Source organism: Harpia harpyja, chromosome 2 (assembly GCF_026419915.1).
Source record: "Harpia harpyja isolate bHarHar1 chromosome 2, bHarHar1 primary haplotype, whole genome shotgun sequence".
Taxonomy (NCBI): domain Eukaryota; kingdom Metazoa; phylum Chordata; class Aves; order Accipitriformes; family Accipitridae; genus Harpia; species Harpia harpyja.
In genome coordinates, this window is record NC_068941.1 from 6,357,617 (window position 1) to 6,382,579 (window position 24,963).

The 24,963-nt window shown below is 36.3% G+C and overlaps 1 protein-coding gene and 1 long non-coding RNA gene across 10 annotated transcripts in view; one reads left to right on the forward strand and one right to left on the reverse strand.

The window, feature by feature from the left end:
• Positions 1–19,545, forward strand: part of LOC128154135 (uncharacterized) — a 68,800-nt gene extending 49,255 nt beyond the window's left edge. The window contains exons 3-4 of the long non-coding RNA XR_008239257.1: positions 8,966–9,029; positions 19,370–19,545. This is a non-coding gene — a long non-coding RNA (uncharacterized LOC128154135). The remainder of the gene's footprint in view (positions 1–8,965; positions 9,030–19,369) is intronic.
• PDE5A (phosphodiesterase 5A) overlaps positions 1–24,963 on the reverse strand; it is a 141,099-nt gene that overhangs the window by 35,273 nt on the left and 80,863 nt on the right. For all 9 annotated transcript variants that reach the window (XM_052814219.1, XM_052814228.1, XM_052814210.1 and 6 more), the window contains 6 exons: positions 17,619–18,201; positions 15,997–16,086; positions 5,308–5,379; positions 4,106–4,195; positions 2,737–2,874; positions 1,346–1,413 (listed from right to left, as the gene is read on the reverse strand). In XM_052814219.1, the coding sequence (XP_052670179.1) occupies positions 1,346–1,413; positions 2,737–2,874; positions 4,106–4,195; positions 5,308–5,379; positions 15,997–16,086; positions 17,619–18,201 (1,041 nt within the window). The remainder of the gene's footprint in view (positions 1–1,345; positions 1,414–2,736; positions 2,875–4,105; positions 4,196–5,307; positions 5,380–15,996; positions 16,087–17,618; positions 18,202–24,963) is intronic.

The following is a 24,963-nucleotide window of genomic DNA, read 5'->3' on the forward strand; positions in this document are numbered from 1 at the left end:
CTGATTTGGGGTTCTCTTCAGGGTCCTCAATTACATAATAAGCCTGAAATTTTACTATGTAAAGTAATACTTCCCATCTAATCCATGTCATTATATTTCTGCTATTGCCCAAGATTGTGCCCTTCAAGCATAGCAGAAGTTCTAACTCCAACGGTTGACTCATAGTACAGTCCTTGGTATATAATTGTGCTGTCTCATGAACAAGATTCAGATATGCAATTAAGCCTCCAAGATTCCTTCCCTATCAGTTATGAGAAATAATTTACTGATGGCCCATGCAAGCGGTAAATTACATTTTGAGTCCATTAACTGGTAACCATGAAAGGGATAATGCATAGGAAGGGTAAATTCCCTTTACCATTCCCATAGTGTAGAAGAGGAAGTAAACAGAAACTTTCTCTTTCACCCTGTGATCTTACTAGCCTGTTGTACCTCTGTACTTTCTGGCTGTACATTGTCTGAAATACTGCTCAACAGTTTTCAGTTGCTCAAGCCACACACGTTGGACATAATTTTCTAATACATGGAATTAAATTTAATATAATAAATGTTCACTGCAAAAAAGATCAAAGGGGTACAGAAATCCCCATATTCTCTCTGCACACTGTATCTGTAGTAGTGCCTTTTATATACAACTGTGTCTCACTCTTTTGGCATTATCTGAAACAACTGTTTTTGATGACAGAGAAAGGTAATGGAGACAGTAATTTTCAAACTTCAATACAGAGGTTCAGACTAAATTTGGAAACTATTTAATCTGGATATTTTAATTCAGCTATTTCTACATCTTTCCCTTCCTCCCAGTTGAACTTCTTAATGGTTTCTCAAAGATGACTGAAAGTTAGAACTTTAGGACTTTATTCTCGATTTAGTCAGTCATGTTCTTTGAGTCAGCTTCCCTATCTATGAAAAAAGAATAATGATTAAAATAATTGATTAAAATCATAAATAGTATTAGTATCTACTAATGTGGATATGTCTACTCTACAACATAGTCATCTACACAGATTTCTTGCAGATCAGTTTTAGAGCAGCCCACCAACTTAAATTTTTACTTCTCACATTTTGTACATTTCCATAGCTTAGCCTTGTGATACAACTATGTACTTAGACCTGACAAAAGTGAAGAGATCAGGCTCTACTCTCCTATTCTGCTCAGTGTGACCTTTTTTAAAGTGATAGAGTTTGTCTATGTACATTTCAGGGCAAAACCTGCTCTATAAAAATAGCAGTAATACATGGTACCCAGTGGAAATAAGGTCTGTTATTAAGAAAAAAAATACTAAAAGCATCTTTTCTTCAGCATTCTCCTGGGATGACCAAAAGTTTGAATTCATTGTTTTACCTCTTCAGATTTTCAGCTGAATCTTCTAATTCCTCAGATTCCATGTGAAACACACTAGAAAATGAATCCTGGAATACCGAGAGGATATTTTAATATATAGGTGTATCAGGTTGTCATAAGTTAGAATAGTAGTTTTCATGAAAAGCTTGTTGCGGTTATCAAAACCTATTCTGTAATAAAGACAAGTGTAAAATTATTTAACTTCATTTCACATCTAGCAGCAAGTGTACGGGATCCTACCACAAAAATATCTTTTGATACAATTTTTAATACCATTGAAGTGTCTTGATTCTCTACTGATCACTCTGAGAAGAAATCCCAGTATTTACAAGCTGTGCCAAATTTATCTGTCAGCACAGAACTTCTTTATTTTAACATTCATCCAATTCTAGACCTGCTTTGCTTAGACAGGTGAGGACATCAAAACCTTTTAAATGTATTGACTGATCTCTGTGTTGCTTTTCACGCAGCTTTTTTTAACAGTTGAGAAGCCTAAATGTAGAGAGAAATTAGATTCTCTCTGTACTAAAGATTCAAACTACAGACTGCAAACTAGGTGCTGGAATTTATCTAACTTGCAAGGACAGTGTGAATATGTGAATACAAAAATTATGTAAATTCCTCTTCTGTATTCTTGTGTGCAGGAGTGACTCTTCTAAATACAGTGAGAGATGGGACTGTGGCAGATGATCGCAAGTGCTGTGTGTTATTTCTGTGCTACAGAACGTGGAAATGCTTCCTTACTTCCAGATCTTAGTACATGCATATCTGTAACGAGTAGTGAAGGTAAAACTAGCAATGCCAGTACAAGACTGAGGCGTGCAACATAATATCCCGCTCCTTGTTCTGCAGCCTATTTTCAATAGGAAGGAAATACAGGTGGGCAGACTGGAAAGGAGTTGTGCTTTGCTTCAGCGAGCCAGGATCTTGGGACAGGCCATGATTCTGTTTAGATACCTTATTTAGATACTCCTTGCTTAGATATACTCAAGAAATAAAAAAGTGCCATCAAAACTGATTCTGCACAGGAAGCAAAGGCCACTTTGTTTTTCTCCCAGCCTTCTCCTTTTTTCTGTCCTACATCAGTAGCCAAGAAAATGAGTTACAAAAGAGTTCAACATTCAAGATCTATGCTATAGGAGAGAGCTTAGAGCCATAGTTTACCAACAGGTAATGCAAAATGGCTGCCTAAAATGGCAGTCTGGCCTACACAAAGGCTGAAGCCTCCCAAGTCAACACCTAACCTGAGTAGATGCTGTAAAAGAAAAGGCAGAGGACAAAAAGGCGACCAAATATACTACAGGTTTGAAACACTTGTGTCAGAATGGAGAGAAGCCCACACTGCTCTGAGGGAACAAACATTTCTGCTTTTAGACAAAAAACATACTCACAGTACAGTCTTCATCCACTATGAAGATGGTACACCTCTGCACTTGCATGAATGATATTATAGTGGCAGCGATCTTCTTCAGAATTACTTCCAAAGACTGCTGCTCTTCAAAAATCAGGCTGGCAAGATCAAGAAGCACCTGGGGAAAAGGTATTTTGTGAAGTTTTGACTAATTGTGATTTAAGCAGTAATTATCATTACTACTGTCTTTGATTCTTCTCCTTTTCCCTGAATCAAGGAAGTCAACATGTATGTCTGTGACCAAAATTAAGTTTTGGCTTTCACACAGACTGCAAGGTAGCAGTAAATAATAGCCAGTTTGGCACTTTTGATCAAGAAATAAATAGCATAGTTAGCTGTCTGATGGTTTTGGTCAGAGAGACAGAATAGATTTAGGCATTACAGTTCATCAAATGAAACCTGAGAAATCCAGACAACACACAGTTATTTGTCCTTAGGAAACCTAATAGTTTCCTATGGCTCATGTGTGCGCTCTAAAAACAGTGATATTTACACTTCTTAAGACTTTTAAACACAATTATTATCTGTTGCAATTTTAACAGATCCTAATGAACTCATTTGGTGAAAACAACATTTAGATACAGCCTGCTGTATTTCAAAGCTGCTGCTGAAGGACTTAGCTGCTCATATGTGCTCATATTATATTCCTTTTTCCTCACAAGAAGCATGGAGCCAATTTGAAAAGATTATCCAAATTTGTACCAGTTTACAAACACTGATAATCACTTGGAAACTCAGACCTACCGGAAAATTTTTAAAACTGCTGCCTAGTTTTTTCTCCAAAACCCTTTCATACCGTATATGGCAGACATATCCATCTGTAAAGGCCATGGTATTAATAACCCATCAGTTATAAAGATGGCTGCAAAATACAGTTACATTAATCAGAAGGAAATCCAGTTTTCCATCTGATCATTACTGAAAATATGGTTAGTGACTATTTATAGTTGTAGTGGACTAAAAGAGCAATCTGTATAACTTCTACTGTTCTGTAGGGATAATTCTATCTGAAATTTCTGGAGTATGTACACCTCTGGTTGTGTAATATGTACAGTGATCCACAGGCTAACTTCAGGCAATATCGAGTATATTGTCATGGAATGAATTTTCTGACACGTAGCTTTACCTTCTTCCCCTAGATAGTCCACTTCTCGCAGCCCAAGCTGGAATGTGCCCAGCTACTTCTCAATGCAGTTAGTTGGAGCTTTATCAGAGATACACAGCATTCAATTACAGTAATTAAAAATAGCCAAGGAATAACTACCATATGAGAAATATCAGGAGCAAGCACTGATTACTAGCTAACCATCGTAATTTCTGTATTCTTGGGACAAACCTGTTGATCATACCTGATTACGCCTGTTCTCAAGCAAAGATGTCTCATACAATTGAGCGTTGTGAAGAACAATTCCACAAAATGCCAAATACGCAGCAAAATCCTGAAGGCAAATGAACATCAACACCTCATGAAGATGTCTCACAGCATCTTAACTGTATTCAAAGATACGCTACTGCAATTTTTTGTTTTCACTTTGAAGTATTAATTGATATTTTTAAGATATTTTTGGCAACCACACATTCAGGGTTGGGTTTTTTTTTTCCGTTACTCATAATTTGTTACTTCCTCAAGAATCTCTTCTCCTTTTTTTAAACTAATGATCTTCACAGTTTATCCCGGTAAAAGTAGGATTGATATAACAAGCAGCTCAGAGGAATCAACTCGTTTTACAGGAATGCATATTTTATCTACAAAAACTGACTGCAGACAATCAGCCTCTCTTATTTTGGGGAATTCAATCTCTTGGAAAGCAGAAATAAAATTCTGCTAAGATAGCAAACCCGGAAATTTTTCCCCTTTCAGAATGGGATTAATTCTGATATCCTGCAGATACTCAGTATGCATTTTGTTTTAAAGGGAAAGTTTTCAAAGGGAAAGGGTGAATTCCAATTTTTCATTGCTGAGGGTTAAGTCAACTTCTCCAGCCTGCGTGCAGCCTGTTTTTTGCAATACCAATCTGAATGTGAAGCCTGGAAATGTTTGGAAAGCAACTGCAGTGTGAGAATTAGGAATAAAGATGCTGTCTGCTCTACTGATTATCTCATACATTGTTCATAATTTATCCAAAGCTTTTTCTCATCCTGCAATTGCTATATTGAGAAGTGATACAGAATTTAAAAAAGAATCACTACACAAATTTTACATTCAAAATATGTTTGTTGGGGATGACGGGAGAGTTAAAACCAATTAATAAAAAAGGATGTCTATTAAAAGTTATCAAACTGTTTTACAAGGCATTTCAGTAGAGTAAGCCTGTGTTTCAGAGGTGTATGAGAGATACCATGGTGATCCAGAAATTAAACTATTTCACATCCACATATCTCATGGCCTCATGAAGAAAGAAATTTGCAGTATTACCAGGAATTTTTACTTTTTTAGAGGTTTTTAATTTTTAATAACTTTAAAATTTCTGATCAGCATGCAAAGTAATCACATACCCATCCCCCATTCCCCTGTGAAAATAGAAGAGATATAAATGTCCAGCTTTTATACCTTTTCATCTTGTTCAGTGAAAGTGCCACCAATTCCAGATTTCTTATTGATTGCTTGAGCCACACCAACAACCTAGTGTATTCAAAATGGAGTAATTAGATAATTTTTAGGAGTCTGTCATTGGGATTCTATTTCTAGACATATTTATAGAACATAATATATGATCATTACAGATATTAATTTGGTTGACCTTTGGATAACAGAAGATATCTAAGCCTGTTTTTTCCTAATTTATTCATATGACAAATAGCTGAGCATGAACCTGAAATATAAAAAAAAAATAAGTGGCATGAGTCCTTGCTGCCCTTATGAAGAGAGGTTGATTTGATCCAAAATTGATTGCATAAATTGGAACAATCATCTCCCAGAAAGACAACAGTTCCCTCTTCTGCAGTCATAAGCCAGGCCACACAACAGCTCGCCCTAAAGTTCATCTGCTTGTGTGTGCAGAAAATACCCTTCCTGCTAGCTCTGACAAGATTTCCAAAACATAGCCTCCTTTCTGGATCTAGAGTTAGGCTACAGTGATCTTTTTACATTTTGTATCTCTCTGAATCTGACCAGATTAATTTTCATCTGCTGAAAAATAGCATACAAAGGTTGCGTTCCTGCCAGATTCAAGTTCGTTACTCAAATTTAGTAGGTTATTAAAGGTAGGCTTTTACTAAAAACACATTAAACCAACACTAAGAAGAGATACTTTGTTATGCTTCAGCTGGTAGTTAGACTGTCCTTCTTGCCAAGATGTGCTGATATCTCGCCATTTTTAATTACTTTCCCAATGGAGCAACTCAGAAGGTAGGGAAGAATCGTGGTTTACAGGTAAAGAAGTTAAGCAAAGGGTAAAAAGTCATTCACAGGTCCTGAGGACATCTGCGATGGACCTAAGAAGCAAACCCCTATGGCCTGATCAACATTAAAGGCTTTCTGTTAAGTAGTTCTTTCTGCTCTTGGCACATGGCTTAAGTCCTAGATTTCAGATGGACTATGTATTAAGATCACCAGCCAAGAGGCTTCATAAGTTAAGGCTACCCACCTAAGTAAATCAGTGCACAGATAGTAACAAGGAGGGTTTACCTGAACTAGAAAAAAACCTACTATGATTTATGAAATAAAGACATCAACAGACCAGCTCCATTTACTTTGTTGGCTCGTCTCCTTTTGGATTTAAGTGGAAGAAAATGGAATCCATGTAACAATAAACCAAGCCAGATTACACACCTAGTTTTATTCTTACAAAGTTCTGTCTAAATTATGTTAAATTTCAGATGATGCTTTTTTAGTGTAGAAATAATCCGTGGTGAAATTTGATTTCAAGTTTCTGGACATAATTCCATGAATTGGGAGATTCAAGCATGATTTCTTACACAATAGAAAACAGTCCCTTTAAGGACAGTCAATTAAAGTCCAAACTGCTGGTGCTTTTGTAACTTTCTACATAGAGGATAGTTAGCCAATAAACATGATTTCTTGATAAAGGATGTTGGTTTAGATTTTAAAAAAATGTAAAACGAACATGAGAGAACAACACAGCTGTTTAAGTGTGATGCTTCTGTTACTGCCAGTCTTTGTGGAGTTCAATTCTGCATGCTGGTAAGAGCCTCCTAGGAAACCAATCTGCCCTGCAAACAGCAGAACTCCTTACAAAAATGAAAGTGGAATTCAGATCTTGGCTTAGTACTGATTCCAGTTTCTAATGCAGGCTCTGACATCTGGGGAGAAATGAAATTGGGTGGTTGCTTTGGACTTGCTCTTAGATACTCAACATAGATGTCTTCTCTGGTAACTTGGATCTGTTTTTCCGAGCCCAAGGAAAAAAAGACAATTTAAAGAGACCTTCATACAAGTCAGTATGAACAGAAAGTGAGCATTTCTTTAAAAAATTAATTCACTGGAATAGTATTTCTGTAGATTCCCCACTGCAGTTATTCAAGCTGTGTACTGGCAGTGACCATTCTGTCCTGTAAACTAGTTTAAACTTCTCCTGGATTCTGTGCTTATCCTTGTACTTCCGTTCTACTCTTCTGAGTCATAAATTAACCATGTAATTTCACAGCACAGTAAAACTGGAAGGCCATCAGAAGGAGACACAGGTTAATTTCAGTTGAGATACTTCTGACTTTCACTGTCAATACGGTGAAAATGAGAGGTTTTCTAATTCAAATATTTTGTCATTCCATTAAAAAAAGGTTATTTATTTTTGTTATTATACTACACATTATTAATGCACACTCTTTCTTTACTAAATCAAATTGTTACTATAATAGATGTTTTTCTCTGATACATAAACATTTCCAAGATTATAGGATTTCAAGGCCTTAGCCTTTCCCTAAAATAATTCAGTATGTTTCCACTCCTTTTGAGACTTTGCAAATTATTACTAATCTGACTTTAGGCTTAAAAGAATTGGAGAAAGTATAGTTTCCTTATTTGTGAAGTAAAAAAAAAAAGGTTCTGACTGTTAGTGAGTAATGACAGGTTTCTGTAATTGATATCAAGAGTGGGAGCTATAAGGTGGTGAACCTAATGCTGTTTATCAGGATGGATGAGAAAGGTACCAAAGGAGATGACCTTCTGAGGAAGGTGCCAAGTGGAGGCTGGGGACAATTATGTCTGAGCTGTTACTTATATTGGTACCCAGAAATGAAGCCTGCAGTTTACGGTATCACGCCAAATAGCTGCTAGCAGCACCTGGAATGGATTTAGGTTAAGGGAGAGCTGACAGAGAGGAGTAGTGCCAGAGCAACAGGTAGGAGAGGGAAGCTGGAAACTGGGAGGAGCTGGAAGTCACTCACTAAAACCCTGCACTTCCTTACAGTTAAGATTGTCCATCTGTTTAAATGGCTGGATCTTACCTTCTGCTAAACTAAATAAATCTGCTGTGCAGTAAGCTCAGAGGCTAGAATGTGCTAGCACAGATGAAGCCCACCTAGCTGAGTACAGTAACATGAAAGAGTAGGTGGTAAGAAGCCATAAAGTATATGCACAGCTTTTGATCCTTTTCAGATTTTTTGGCATGCTTGCAACAAATAATTGACAAAGCTGCAAAGAACTTCCTTTGTTTGAGATGCAAGTAGTGCAAGACCAGTGCAAGGTGTTAATGATGGTATTTTTCTCATCTTGCTTTTTGGGGAAAAACAATATCAGAAGAAAACTGTGGTGTGCATGTTTAAAAAGTTGTACTTAACTGTTAACGATTAAGTTTATAATTGCTAAACTGATGGAAGGCTTACAGTTTTATTTTTGTAATGGAAAAGAAGACAATTTACTATCTCTCAGCCTAGCCTTCCCAAAATACTGATGTTACAAATAAGGTCATTGTTCTGCAGCATGAATCACTGCCAACTGTGGGCTCAAAAATGTCTGTCTGAAATAAAGCTTAACTGTCAGCTCCATTCCATACAACCCAGTTTTTCCCACAGTCAACCTCTCATTTACTTTAGTGAGGAATATTTCTTATCTAGTGAACTTTCTTACTGTAATAACAATGTACGACTAGCCTTATATACTTCTATAGCAGACTTTGAATAGTAAGCAAATCCTTTAGCCAGTCAATATGCTTTTATGTTAACCTACATGTGCAGAGATTAATGGTTAGGCCTTTTCTCATACCACTGTCTTCTGTGGGTATTTATTTAATTTATTTTATTTTTTTCAGTTTTGATCCAGCATGAGCTAAGACAACTTTAATGAGGTCAGAGGCTTTTTAAGGCATCCAGAAGGTGAGTACTTTCATCTTGTGTAAACACATCCCCTCCATGAAAGGAAAGTCTGTGGTACTTAAAAAAGCTATAAGAAAACAGTAAAAGGACCATATTAATATAGCAAAAAGACTATTTTTAGGCTCCCTTTATTAGCACTGCAGGTTTCTGATACATTAACAAAGGCATGTGTTCCAACAGAAATGGTCATTTTTAGATCTTTGTTAAGATCTTTCAGTAAAAGGTTTTAACTGAAGAGGGAGGGAGTAATGAGGAGAATAAACCTGCTAAAAATTCATGGTCACGTTGATGATAAAAAAATTGTGCAGATGCAAACTTCTTTGGTTTTGTTGTTGTTTCAGTGGCATTCTAAGCTTTTAAAGACAACTTTGTAGTATGTGCTATTTTTTTTTTCACGCAAAATAGTTTTAAAAATTAAACTGGTCCAAATTCTGGCCTCATTTATATCAATACAGATTCCAGTGAACTTCACTAGATTCTGTAGAATGTGGTGTAAAGACAGTAATGAGAAAAACCTCAGATGGATATTATTTAGCCATTGGAGTCTTGCCTGCAACCAGGTAATTAGGAGATGTAGGAAACTCAAGAGGGTCTGTTCCTGTTACTAAAGTAATTATGTAATTAGGACAAAAGTAAATCATGTGGTAGCATTTTAGGCCATGGAGAACATATGCCTGCATTCTAGAGAATACTAAGCACAGCGAAACCCAAATCCTTATTTTTAAAACTTGCTATAAACAAATCTGAAATAACAATAGGCCTGATCTGTGATCTCCAGCTGTGAGTTATGTTCGCACCAGCAGAGAAATTGAATCAAAGGTGACTAACTGGTCTGAGCTCAGCTATACAGAAAACTTATTCAGATAACAGGTACATGAAAAGTGTGAAATCTTTGTGGCAATACACAAGACATATCTGAGATAAAGCTAATTCTCTGTAAAGCTTGGAGAATATCATAAAAAAAATGACAGTCCACTCAAACACTTGCTGATGAAAGCACTGTTCCAGTCTAACAAAAAGGTGGCTTTTAAGTTACTTCGGCACAATATTTTGTGTCTTTAATTCTCTAACAGGCAGACACCAAGTGAACTTTTTTGCAAGTTGAGTCCTGTAGCAATGAAGCAAAGATATGTATGTTTGATTTCTTGTCATTCTCCTACTATGCCTACAGAATTATCCTGTATATTTCTTGGTCACCCAAGACAAAACTAGTAGGAAAGAAAGGGGTTTAAAACAGCTATGAAAGGGGATGACCACCGGAAAAGCTTCAGGTAGTACTCTGGACTGAAGAAAACCAAGACTAAGGGAGAGGAAAGACTGAAGTAATTAGTATCTGCTTATACTTTCATACATGTGAGTTTATGGCCTAATCCCTAAAGTAACCAGTGAGCTCCTGAGTGCTACACACTTTTTTCCATGAGCTTTACCCCCAGTCTAACTAGGTAGGTGGTATTATAGAACAATGTATATCTACAGTAGTCATGCAGTTCCTAACAAAAGCCTTCATCCAGGCTGGCTGTATTGAAAGTATGTAAGGGGTGGGCAGAAAGGAACAAGCTGTATGTTACCATAGTGGTCCAGCTTTCTTTGAAGTCAGTTGGAAAAACTCCCCTTAGATTAGAAACCATGTACTTTGTTAATTTCCATTCAGGTGACATAAGATAGACATACACCAAGAAGACAAAAAGCAATTTTGATGATGGAATTGTTCTCTTATTTTCAGTCCTCAAAAGGGGGGAAAAAAACCCTCCAACAATTACTGAGTCAATGTCCACACCTACCCACATCACATCTCAACACAACTTTCCTAATTGTATTCTTGCTGGCAACACAGGTAATCTCTCTCCCAGTGCTGCTACTTGTTTTGTAACCTTTCTTAATCTGTACCAGTTATACCATTTAGTAAAGCCTGATTCACATCACAAGGAGAGATTTCTTCTAATTATCAGAGAGCTTTATTTTTGCTACTTTCTTGCAATAGCTGACTCCTGCCTCTAAAAGTAGCAGGTTACCTAGAGTATTTCCCAGTAGATGATGACTGATGACTTCAGTGCTGATGGCTGTGCTCTGAATTTTATCTGGATTGTTTCATGCTGCAATTTTTTGCGCATTAAGATTACAGGTCTAACTGTGAAAGCTGTTCCAGCTCTACAGTACTCTACAGGCAGCTAGTGCCCTTTTTAGTCGGTTCTTACTTCAGTTGACTTAAAAATATAATAATGTAATTTTGCTTCCTAAGAAGATAAATATACTTTTTTTTTTTTTTTCACTTTGCTGGCACCTAAAGAAAAATGACATTAAGCCAAAGAATGGTAACAGGAAGAGGGAAACTCAACTTTTATCTCATTTTAAAGATGGGAACATAGCCACTTGAGAAGACAGACTAAGTGGTTTCAACCTTACTTTGCTGTCCTGGTCTTGTAGAGGTTTTATTCAGGCTTATAAAATTATCCTGCAGGGACAGAACTGTATTTGCAGACTTTCATTTTTAATCAACAAGACTTTCACATCCTCTTCTATCATTCATGCCAGCAGTAGTCTGCATGATTTCCAGCAGTGTAGCTACTATAACACGTCTCAGCATAAGCTGAAAATCCACCCAAAAAGCAAATTACTGATCTACATAATCCTGCAGCAAGACTGCTGCTGGAACTTGAGTTAGTTTGTTTAAAGTTAGCTTGCCTAGATCTACACTATACTGCAGTGACTGTGATGTATTATTATACCTGAAGTGTTCACTGTGGGAGAAAATAACTTAGCTGGCTAACAGTAACATGCCTGGTCACATTTTATACAATAAAATTCAACAGGATATTTTCAAAGGCTGTTGTAAATAGAGTAGCACTCCTGATTTGTAGGGAAGAGCTTCCCAGTGACAGGAGATAGGGCAAAGTAAACAATAAACTAAATTGGAGTGAGCATTGCCAGAATAAAACATTTCCCTAGCCACTTAGTAGGAAGTTCAATCTTACGTACTCAGAGCCTGGGAGATAGGTCTCAGTTAATTCAGCTAAAAGTTCCCATATGAGAAAATCCTGCAGATTTTAGTAGAAATTAAAGTGAAATAGAATTTTATGGAAATTATTTTGCACAGCTGAAAGAAAAAAAATGCAGAAATAACAAAAAATTATGTCATTCCTGTAGATGTTCCACAGCAGCTGTGATGACTCTTTGTATCAGAGACCATCCATTCTACAGATATTCCAAACCAGTTAGCTGTACTGAGTCTTGCATCAGTTCTGGGTAACTTCGCAAACTGGTTTAAGCTGAGGACTTCTATTCCTTATTCAGTTCTGTCAAATTTTGTCAAAATGACTGTTTTTTTACAAACGTCTACAAAACCAGATGGAGAAATTCGAGATGATAATTATAATGATTATAATTAGCTTCCATAGTCCTTTTTCTGGGTCTCTGAATCCAAGACCAAACAAAATCAGAAGAAAGTGCTACTGCATTTACTGACTTTATTACAGGAGCTCCAGAAGGCAAATCAGTACCATTTGAAGCTTTTGAAAAATTAAAGATTTAAAGACACACCAGGAATGAAAAGCTGCTTTTTGAGATACACAAATGCTGAACTGCCACAACCTTAGGTCTTCTGCCAGTAGTGGTAAAACCCCGATTTCTGTATTAGCACTGAAATGGTTAGCGTTAATAGCTACAGCTAAAGCCTGTGGCCAGCAATACCAGTTTCCTCTTGCAAAAGAAATAACCATGGTAACTCTGTGGTACAAGCTGGCTAATACTAACTTTTCATTGGTGGCTTTTGTACTACTGAGGATAAAAATTCAGTCTGTTTTGAAGGTTTTGACATGTTCTCTGATACATGTTGATAATCCACGTAGCAAGTCTTACATACCGATGCCTAGATAACTGCATACAGTTATCTGCTCTTACAGAAGAATCACCAGAAGAGAAAATCTTTCAGGATCAAAATGGAATCTTTGCTATGGCTTCACATTCACCTTATGACAAATATAAATGCAGGAATAGATGATTAAATGATTTGCCTTAGAACCATTTTGTTTTTCTTTTAAAGTAGAATACAATTCAGGTTACTCAAGGCCTTTCTTCCTCCTTGTTTTCTTTGATGGTGATAACCAGGAAATGATACAGCCTTGCATGCCAGAAAGCATCATGTAGCAATACTTTTGTCATATGATGGGATGGGAAGAATTTCTGTTTAGTTATTAGAGATTGTGCAGCAGGGGTTTACAGATATCAGAACTTTGTTCAAAGCCCCTGAAGTCACATCAAAGCTTGGTCAGTTTGCATTTGTAATTTTTCAGGGGAAAATGAGAACTCTTCATAAAGCTAGCACTATACAACCCTCTATGATCTGATCTTAAAGGACATTATCAGCAGAATTTTCTGCACCTGAAATGCAATGTTTCTGTGGCATTTCTATCAGCAAGAATAGGTTGAGTAGGGGATTGAGAAAAGTTCTTTTACTATTAAGTGAATGTAATTCCATTCTTCATGTGCATCTGTGCAGGGGTACAGTCCTCTTATTGCACTGCTCTTTTCTCATTGTTACTAGTTCCTGGGTCCTTTTTATGAGCTCTTCCGTGAATCAAACTGTTTTCTTCTTTTCATCTATGGAATTTCTTACTAGCTGTTATTTTTAAGTGAGACTTTGGTTTCTCACATGCCTCATAGAAATATAGGCAAATGTGAAAAACATCTACTGGAAAAATCTCCATGCTTCAGCAGGCCCAGAGGATTTAATAATCAGCATGAGATTTTCTTCCTCTCAATTACTGACTCTTTTGTTTTAAAAAAATAGTACTAATACTAAACAAACAAACAGAAAACCCCAGTTGCTTCTCTTTCTCAGTGTTTTTTTTTGGATGTCTTCCAGAATCATCTTTTGACTGTGGCTGCTGACATCCTGGGCTAAGGCAGCATTCACTAGCCTCAATATTACTAGAGGGCCTTTGGGGAATTTTAAAAAAAAAAAAAAAAAAAAAGGAGAGGAGCCAGTAGAGCCAGTATTCTGGTTTTGGGTTTGGTTTTGTTTTTTTTTTTAAACAGAAAAGCAGAATGCAAATGGCAAATTAAGGACTGATTCATTGACTCCAACATCTGTCCAGAAACATGTCAGCTATGTGTTATGGTGAGAAGGTGAAAAACCTGCTGGCAGAGACTTTAAAATCAGAAAAAATTAAAAAGTGCTGTCCTTTCGTGTAAGAAATCTTATAGTTTAGCCCCTTCAAATTATTGCATAGAGTGGAGTGTAACATTCTCCTCAGCTTCAGTTTGGCTGAACTTTTCAAAATAAACAAATTGCTGCTTCATTTCCACTTGCTGATGCACTTAGGAGTAGAAAGCTAGCTGAAGATACGGCCAATTGCAGGTTTATTCAGCCTGTAAGTCGTGCTGTATTGGACCAACAGACTACAGCTCTTATTCCTTCCTCCACCTACCATCAGGACCCAGTGAGAAGTAAGCACTTCCACGCTCCCTGGCCAGCAAGATTTTGTAATTCATTTCTGATCTCAATTACACAGAGCATAGCATTTTTTCCATTCAACAAAAAGAAAATGGGATAGCTTGGGTGAAACTTAAAGCCTTGCATCAGCCTGACATGGACCACTGGTCCCTGACAGCTCTTCACACATCTGCTTTGCTCATCAGCTGGCCCAGGCCCAGCAGTGGCTGCTGCTGGTTAGAAAGGGAAGACTTTTAAGCAGGAGTGGGAGTAGGAGAGGATCAAGTGCTGTCCTTGGAAGAGCTGAAAAAAAAATATTTTGAACCAAAATCAGCAGTAGGTGAAGAAAGGAAATCCTGGCTGATCACCTGGGTCAGCTAGAGTAAGATTCAACAAACAAGTTAAATCAAGAATTTAATCAATTTATTTAATGAAAAAAAGGTTCACTGCAGTAAAAGTCAAGGTGACGTATTCCATAAGAGGAGTAAAAGATGGAAAAGCAAGAAAAAGAAGGTATGATGTCTTCAAACCAATCTTGGCAGCGTTTCGTTTTGGAGTTTGAGCTTTCTGGAAGCAAACTATAAATACTCTAAAAAATAAAGGAATTACAGGAGAGAAAAATCTCCATCTTAAAGCTCTGATACACTTTATAGAGAGCCTTACACTTTGTGAGTATTCTAAGCACTGGTGATCTGGCTGAAGGCTACTGCATTCAGGATCAAAAAACACCCAAACTTACTTTACTTACCCCCTAAGTAAAACTGTGGCCCTCATTTTTTTCCCATTAATTGGCTTTCACTGACTTTACTGAATTCAGTCTTCAACTACTCATTGCAAGAAGACATCGTTAGTCCATAATAAGAATTCTCCCTACTGCAATAGCATCAGACAGGAAGAGAGAACTTCTGTGAGAAGTAGCATGGATGGGAAATACGTACAAGAGTTCAATGAGCAGATTCACATTGTTTTAAATTAGGAGTGATTTAAGTTATATGCCTTGTGGGTAACTTTTCTGAATCACATTGACACCATGTGTTTTTCAGTGCCTGAAGTTAAGCACTTAACATGTTTCTTAATTTATTACTTATGAGCTGAGTTAATAGAATGTAAAAACAGCCTTGCAGACAATGATAAAACCCAGTTTGTGTCCTCTGAAGAAAATAATATAGATACAAGCTCAGCTGAAGTACAGTAACTCTTAAATACAATCTAAGCATGCACTGAGGTAGATCAATAAGTGTGCAGAGAACTTTAATGCTGACAGATACTTAGTACAGGAACAGGGAACAGCACTTCTAGAGTTAAATACATATATTCTACTTCTGCATCTGGGATTAAACTCTTCTTGACAATTCCCTTTGGCTTACATTACTGAACTAGATAAGATAAAATTAAAGTCCAAGCAAACATAAGCAGTCTTTTCAAAAAAAGACATGGATTTATACTGTAAGATAATGACTGCCAGCTATTAAAGTTTAAAGCATTAGCATAGCTGGAAACAGTATTACGTGAAGTGATCCCAATACTGCAACTTACCTCTTCCCTATGATTCTTTATTGGCATACAGAGAATACTCTGCGTCTTATACCCTGTGATCTGGTCAACTTCTGCATTGAATCTTGGATCCTGATACAAGAAAAAAAATACAATTATTTGACTAGTTGCCTAAAGACCAGTTCTTTTTCTTCCCTGGTTTAAAGGTTAAGAAAAGTACAATATTTGACTTAACTGTTACCCAGGATAACAAAGGTTCCATTACTAGCTAATAATTATATAAAGTTGTTACTATCAGTGTGTTAAAACAACAACAAAAGAGCATTTATGTAGAACATGAGTGCCTGTGGATAAATACAACTGCCAGAAAGAACAAAACCCCCCCAAACCCTAGGAGAAGCCTTTCTTGAGCCTAGAGCATCATTATAATAAATGTATACATGGACTAACCATCCCTAGTATAGGTTTTTATCATCAAGAAGAAATTACAGAAATATACTGAAAGACATATGGCCACAGAGGAACAAAGTTTCATGAATGTGGTTAGTGGTTTTGCTTTTACCAGAGATTGCTTGTTTCATTTTTTCAGCTGAATATTGTTATAAAGCTCTGATTTTTTTAAAAAAAATCTTACTAAACCAAATCAGACTATTTTTAAAGACTGCTGTTTTTTCTCTAGTAATTGATTTCAAGTTGAGCATGATGGACCCAATTCAAGAATGAACTTTTATACTATAAGGACAGGTGATGTCCTGCTGGAAACATGTACTTAGCAAATGTTTAGACAGTTTCTGAGGCAGCAAACAAGTGTTTGTTGAAAAGGAAACCATATGAAATCATACCACTTTTTTTTTTCTTCTGAAAAAATCTACTCGGTAATGTTACCTAATTCTGTAAACATGGTCAGATTAACTGAGAGATGATCAATCAGAAGTGGTAATTTTCAGTTCTGTATGCCTTTATTAATTAGTTAATTCATCAACTAAATAATTCATTAAAATTTTCATCACCCCTAAATTCAAAGCACAAAATCAGCATATCCAAAGAGCCTGGAATGAAGAGATGTTAAGCTGAGATGTAAGAGATGTCCTCTCCCAGTGCTGGATTCTCTTCCTTTTTTCATCTGGCCTTGTACTAAGTAACTCAAATTACAGAGTATCACTTCATTTGGGAAGCCTCTATACAGTTCAAACCCTCATCCCATTCTTGTTCATTCAGCTTCTACTCTTTGTGCCTCAGGTATGATAAAATTCTCCAATGTATTTTTAGTCACAGGACTCCAGTTTTGCAGATAATTACACTCACAATTTCATTCATTTTGGTGCAGAAATGGAAACATTTAAGTGTCCAAAGCTGGAAATGCAAATACTGGTGGGCACATACCTGGTTAAGATGGGGCTAATATCTGACTGCTAATGTCAAACTTACATAATTTATTTTGATGTTAGCATTTCTCTAGCATTAGTTATAGCTACATGTTTCTGTATATGCATGTGCCTATAATACATGTATTATAACCAAAACCATGGTGTCAGGTTTGCATCTTGACTGGTTTAAGTCAATATAGCTCCAAATACATACACTAAACCTGCAAGATTACAACACCTGATAATATGGCTTTTTCTTTTTTCAAGAATTGTTCAAGATAAATTTTCTTGGTTTACCTCATACGCGTTCTTGATGTTCAGAGGCTGGCCTATAGCTGCTACATGACCCACAATGCCCTTGTTCCACTCCAGGCGAATGCAGTTGTTGGAAGCTTCTTCCAGGGTGGAGCCTTCTGCCACGTCAAACAGCCTGCTTACAAGAAACTTCTCATTAGAGCTATCCTCACAGACCAAGAACAGGGAATAGCGATCAGCTGCTATAAGCTCATGGATATGTAGGAAAATTTTATGGCAAAGCGCTGTGACATCTAAGTGACTAGAAATATCTTTCACAAGTTCTAATAGTCTTGAGCACTGATCGCCTGCACTGGTCTCAATCCTTGGAGATTGCAGAGGCATCTGTTCCTTCTTTTCAGCGCCGGAGAGGAAGCTCACTGCTCCTACTGAGTCCTTGACAAAAATAGGCCTTAAGGGTCTGTCAAATTCAGAAGCAGAGATTTTCCTCGCTGGCGTCCCAGAGTTGGTGGTCTCAGCACAGGCAGGCTGGTGACAAGCACAGGATTCACTCTGGGACTTGGTTCCCTCCTTGCAGACTGGGATGGTATGAACTCTCTCAGCAAACCATGCATTAACCATTTCTCTGTAAAACAAAAATAAAAATACAGTGAATGATGTAAGTTAAAAATCCTCAAGAACTAATATCTATTTGAAAAGGACACTGCAAAGAGGGTAACTTTAAACCTTTTTATACAGTGGATGCGAGAGCACCTTTAGTGCTCCTCTGTATCGGTATTCTTCAATTTTACACAGCACTTAGCCTAGATTAAGCAGTAATGTTTTATGCCCCATAAAAAAGAAGCTATTTTTGCCTAAAGGAAATACCTGAATAGGGCAGAGGAAGACTGCTTATGCTGTGGCTTTCAGAATACAGAAGATCAGAAGTTTACACCGTAATTTTGTGCTTGAAAAGTTCTGGTCCTTCCCATTCCTAAGATTTGGATTTCTGTATAAGATGTATATATATTCATATGAAGACAAAACTTTCTGGTTTAATTCTGTTTTTCTAGACCATTTCTAACTTTTAAATGGATAATTTTGAACTTTAATTCTCTCCATGAAATCACCTGCAGCCCCTCCTATTTTTATGTTGCCTATACACTATTTTAAAGTTAACTTTCCCTGCTCTGTGTTGATGAAAAATGCTGTTTTGACTCAAAGCACAAAAGTTTTGCTTAAAAACTGTCAGAAAGAAACATGAATATTTCTAATTCAACCCCCTTCAAAATAATGAAGACAGTTTTCATGCATCTCTCCTATTTCCTTTCCTTGCAGATGAAACTCATTGCCTAATTCAACCCCAAATACTGAATACCCCCAAAATTATATTTTTGAACAGTTTACCATTAATTAAAAAATGTCACGCATCTCTAGTATTTGTTTCTCAAATTAACTTAGCACTAGAATGCTAACCCTAATAATGTCCTCACTAAATACAGCATATCTTGAATTATCTATAAGCACACATATCATCAATATGAGTATACTTTTTCTTATCACTATATTTTCTTGTCCAAAATCTGTTGGTTTGTTCTGTTGTTTTTTTTTTTAAATACAGGGCTTTTTATTTCATTTACTCAGCATCGAGAGTTCCTCACAGCACATGATCTACTCTCAGAAGAAATGTTTTTTTTCTGAATTACATAATGTATGGGCCTATGAACAGCAAAAATCCTATTAAAAAGTCTGATCTTTTGGAAACTTTTCATGGTGGTCATGTTTTAAATTTGGGATAGTTTTTATTTGCTCAGCAGACCACAGGAATTTCGAGAGTGAAGCTGAAAGAAACCATGGAAATTAGTCAGGTTAGTCAGCCACTGATCGGTTACATGCATCAGTATATGTTAAATATGAAAAGCACTGTACATAGCCTTTTCTTCCTTACACAACAGCTTCATCTGTGTTGTAGAATGCAATACTGCAAGTGTAATTAACCATTAATTAAAAGTAAAGTAATTGATTAAAATCTAAAGTCCACCAATATTATTTTTATTAGCAAGCAATCCACAACAGTTCACTTATTTGTCTCCTGTTAGGAGGGTCTGAAAGAGTTTATCAGATTTTGCAATCACATATCATTTGGAGACCTCAAGTGTAGGCAAAACATGCTATGAAAAATTGAACTGATTTAGGAAACAGTGTGAGTGTAAAGGGAGCACCTGGGCAAAAGAAAGTCATAATGTTACTGTACCCATTCCACTTCAGTGCAAGCTACCTGGTAATTTTTTCCATCTCAGAAAACTATGTCTGACTGAGGTAAATATCACTCGATGTAGCACTGTAAAACCAAATTATTCTCTTATTCACAGTAGTGCAACTCCAAATAAATGGATGATAGGCTATTCTTTATTTTGGCTTCTGTCTGTGTACTGTGATCCTGATCGTGCAAAACCTTACATACATGGTTAATATTGTTTATAGCCCCAGTGATCTTCAAGGCTGAATGGTCAGTGTGGTCACAGAGGACATTTGTGAATCTTCTGATGATGAGAGTCCAAAACCGCTGAGTGAAAAGTTGGACATAATTAAGGTGGTGGGAGTTTTGCCTCCGAGTTCCACAGAGCTAGGATTTCATTCCGTGTTTTTACATTTTCCATGAAGCTCCTGAACAGTGCTTGCTGTAGCAATAATATACCTCAATCAACATCTATTATAAATTTCCCAGCAATCTAAAGCTAGTCGAATTACTGGAAACATGGTGCCAGAGAACACAATGAAATTCCATTGTTATTCTGAAAGAGTTTTGGTTCATTGCTTAGCTACTTATTTTTAAAGGAAGTAAGCTCTGCCTTTTAAGTATATTAATAAAAACTACCAATGATCCTTCTTTATTACAGCACTGATATGTATTTTCTTTGTGGAGTTACCTCATCCAAATGTTTCTTGCAGTGAAGAAGCATAAAGAACAATTAATATGTTATTAGAACTTTGACTTTAACAAGATTACTTTACAGTACTTTAACAGGATAAATATTAAATGTGGGAGCCATGACCATGTATTACTGAAATGCATAATATAATTTGCATAGGGCAGTATCACATTGCAAAAGCTGCTTCAATGAGAGTCAAAATAAGAAGCTAGCATTTGATAACATTTGGAATTTTCATTTATTAACCTGAATGAGAAAACAGAATAAAAATTTGTGATGAAAATGACCAGAAGTATCCTTAAGAAAAATAAAAAGCTTAAAATGCAAAAATTTGTAAGTAAACACAGTACAACCTCTAAAATCAGTGTCAATGACTCTTGTCATCGTATGTGTTATATGTGGGTTCTTTTTGTTTTACTCTAATCTCCTCAAGAAAAGAAATTACCTGGAAATTTTAGCTTTTTCTAAACAAAATTTAGCATCTAGCATTAAGGCTGCAGAAAAGAACCTGAAAATGCAAGCTGGGGGCATTTAAAGCATTAGACACAAGAAGGCAGATATAGAATAATCAATCATTTTAAAAGAAGGCTTATTATTTGACCTAGTTTCATGATTGTGTGTGCTGACTTGATTTTTGAACATCGAGGACTGGTATTAATGTAAAATAAGATTTTAAAGTAACTCTAATAATCTAGTGTCAGATGGAGAGTGTTCTTAAACTAGCAAGTGATTAGGCATAAGAAGCTGTTTACTTTGTCTAGGCATGTTTGAACATGCACAGGCGTGAACCTGTACTATTGCTGAGTGACAGCAATTTGTAGAGCAGTCTGATTCACTGCTTATTTACACATGAGGAAAGGAGAACATAAAATGCTATCATTTCATCTAGCTCTGTTTTACACTAAATTTACATATGTGGATGTGTTGATTGAAGATACAAGGCAGAGAAAGAAACAGGTACCCTTTGTGGAAAAAGCAAAAGCTAAAGTAGAAATTTGGTTTATCAGTTCAAATCTGCCATTTTATTTATTCTGGAGTGTTGTGTAATGATGTCCCCTGGCCTTAATGGTGTAGTATAGTAATAGTAATCAGTAAGAACAATGTATTCTGAATTCTAATACCATTTCTCAAACTGTGGCCATGAGATAATTTAGTTTTTACCTTCTTGCCTTTTTACTATGTAAAATAAGCATTCATTTCTCTATCTTTGGAGGTTATTGAGGGGTGTGGAACATAACTGTAAAATCTTTCACATGACAGTAATTACATTTCTTTAATAAGAACTGACTACTTGTTAGGTATCTGCACTATTTATGAAGCACTTTGACATTGAACAGAACTATATGTGGAGCTGCATAATTATGAGTAACATATTCCTGTCCCCTTTAACATCTCTTAGATGATGGTCCAATAACTTGCCAATATAGTGTGCGATTCTCAGAAAGCTCTGTAGATTAACAACAACAACAAATCCTTAAGTATACTGTTTAAAGCATGGGTTTTCAACTTCAAACCATTTAGTCATTTTTATTTGGGCAACAGAAAAGCTGTTCAAATTCAGCTGGAATAAGAACAGTGTTCACTGACCTTTACTGAATGCCTCTTCTAACAAGGAAACTATTTAGCTCCTTTTACTCACAGTTATACACATGGGTGGAAGAACTAGCATTCTGCATTAACCAATGTATTCTAACTCTATTTAAAATCTGTCAAAGTCTTGACATGCATTTGCTTGTTGACACTCAATCCTATTTAACAATGCATTATAAGAAGAGTATTATTACTAACACAACTACTTTCTCAGCACAGAATTAGCTCAACAGATATCTGATACCAGACACATACTAAACCACAAGTGAGGTTATTGGAAATTAGTAACAAGTGCTGTGTATGTTTAAGATGTCATTTTGAAAGGACTACAGGAAGAAACAAACACTTGTGACTACTCTATTCATATTAATAGTCTTCAGTAAGCATTGGCATTGTCAAGAGCTGATTGTAAGGACAAGACCCTTGCTGTAGAAGTAAGTTTAGAAGTTGCAGGAGTGTATTAAACAGGAGCAGATACTGATTCATAGTGATCTACACAGATAGTTAAAACCAATGCAATGTCTCCGTCGCAGCATAGCAATCACTGCATGTTGAGGAGTTAAGGCATCAGCATCCATTCCTCAGGAGCTGCATGCACCCCTTACTGCACTATGATCCTTTACTGCAGTATGAGCCTCTGCTTGAGAAAGCTATGATTTATCCTAGAGTTCATAAACAGGAATAGTTGAGTATGAAGTGACCATTTTTTAGTCACTTCTATGAGCCGAATCCAGTCTTTCCTCTATAAAACACAATTTCAAAGGAGCATGACAATAGTGACTGCTGAATTTGGCTGGTGACCTCATCAGCAGATGGCAAAACTGGAGAGGAATTTTGAAGAGACAGGGATGAGAAGGGGATGAAAATACAATGGCAGGTAAAACATTTGAAGAAAAAAAATGATTGTGTGATCCTCCCCTGTATAATCACTTGTATACAAGTACACATTATGTGCATTACATGAGAACTCAGGAACTTTAGAGGAATTAAGACTCTTTGGCCCCAATTTGTTAAACACTGTACAGAAAGTATACCTGTCCCTAAAGCAAGAAGTTTTCAATATGAATAGGCAACAAAAATAGAAAATCACTGGGTGAGAAAACACAGGCACAAGGAAGTGACATGGCTTGAGCCAGGTCATGCAGAAGGGCACAAGTAGACCCAAAGACAACCTTAGGTCTAAGACCTGAAGAGAACCTTGCTTTATTTCCTGTGCCATATGTATCAAACCATGCTGACTTGACACTAATTACTATTCTGCTCATTCACTGGAAATATTAAATAATTTATTGTACCCATCTTTGCTTCATTGTGGTTATCTTCAAAATACACAGCATACTTCTCGGAAAAAAACCCAAACAATGAAGATGTTTAAAGAGTAACAGCCAGATTATAATTGTCTTGCTCACACATGTAACCATGCTACATATGTAAGACCATACCAATGTGACCATTCAGCAAGTATTTGGTATTTTTGGACAAAATGTGCAGAAACAGAGCACAAAAGCAATACCGACATGCAACAATGGTAGTATACTGCATCCTACTTATCTTGCACAAAGAATGCATAATAATTACTATACCATAAGAGTACTGAGTGATGAGTAGCTTTCAGTGAAACAACAAGTAATTCCTTATTTTCTCTGTTGCTCATAAATCTTTCGTATATACAATGTGTAAAGTTTCAGTAGTTGCATGGACTCTTTTGCTAATTTTTCATTCAAACCAGCAGTTACTGATAAAACACTTCAGGAGAGGGATTCAATCCAAACTTGTCTACTAGAAAATGCCAGCTTTCAAGTATCTGAATTCCTGTAGCCTAATCCTCCTAGTGTTGAATTCAACAGTATTTCAAGCCAAGCTTTGTAACTATTTTCTCAATTGCTTTCCTTAAAATAACCACTAGATGTCTTCAAATTTCTTTCCTGCATCTTGACATAATTTAGACATAGAAATCATTTAAAGCATTAGCAACAACTCCAAAACTATTCAGTTTTAACAAGTGAGTTTGAAAGTCAAAGTCACCTGGGTATTATACTTGCCTTCCCATTTTCTTTCCAGTACTTCCTATTTCACAATCATGTTCTAGGTGGTTTTGTCTCCTTTCTGGCCACGGAAGGATTTAAATAAACTGTATAAGGCCTCATTAGATGGAAACAGTAAACTGACTGTAAAAGAAGTGTTTTCAAACTAACTGAAAAGTAGATTGACAAAGACAATAGTTGTTTTTCCTTAAACCCGTTCCACTAATAGTTACTAGAGATGCTATTTCTAACAGTGGTAGGCAAACAGTTTTTGAAGACGAAATATGACTTAAAGTCAGTGCCAATTTTTGGCACAACTCAGTCAAATACATAAGCATACATTTAACTTTAAACATGTTAAGTGGCCTGACTGACTTCTGTTTGAATACCGATCTAAATTAAGAACTTTAATTCTTGATTCAAACCATGCTTGTGAAAGAGTGAAATAACAACTTTTTAGAACTATGAAATAATGTAAATCTTGTTTAAATGCTCATATTATTTTTTAAAATAGGAAGAGGTTGCTTTATTATTTGAAGCAAAAGTATTCAAAATGAAGGACTAATACTACCAGGCTATTCTTGGCTATTTTCAAGTTTTCTTTAACAACCAAACTGCAAGCTTAACTTTTCACAAGAAAGCTTTCCTCCATAGAAGGGACTTTCTATTTACACTATAACGAAAGACAGAATAATCCTCAGGGACTGAAGGTCAAATTCTAAAACATGACCTTTATTTCTCCTCCAAATGTTTACTTCTTGTTCCAAACTCAAAAAAATTAAAAATAACTATGTACCTAATGATTTTGTTGTGGAAGGCAATAGGACAATGCTAGTGAATTCAGTGAAAGATGGATTAAAA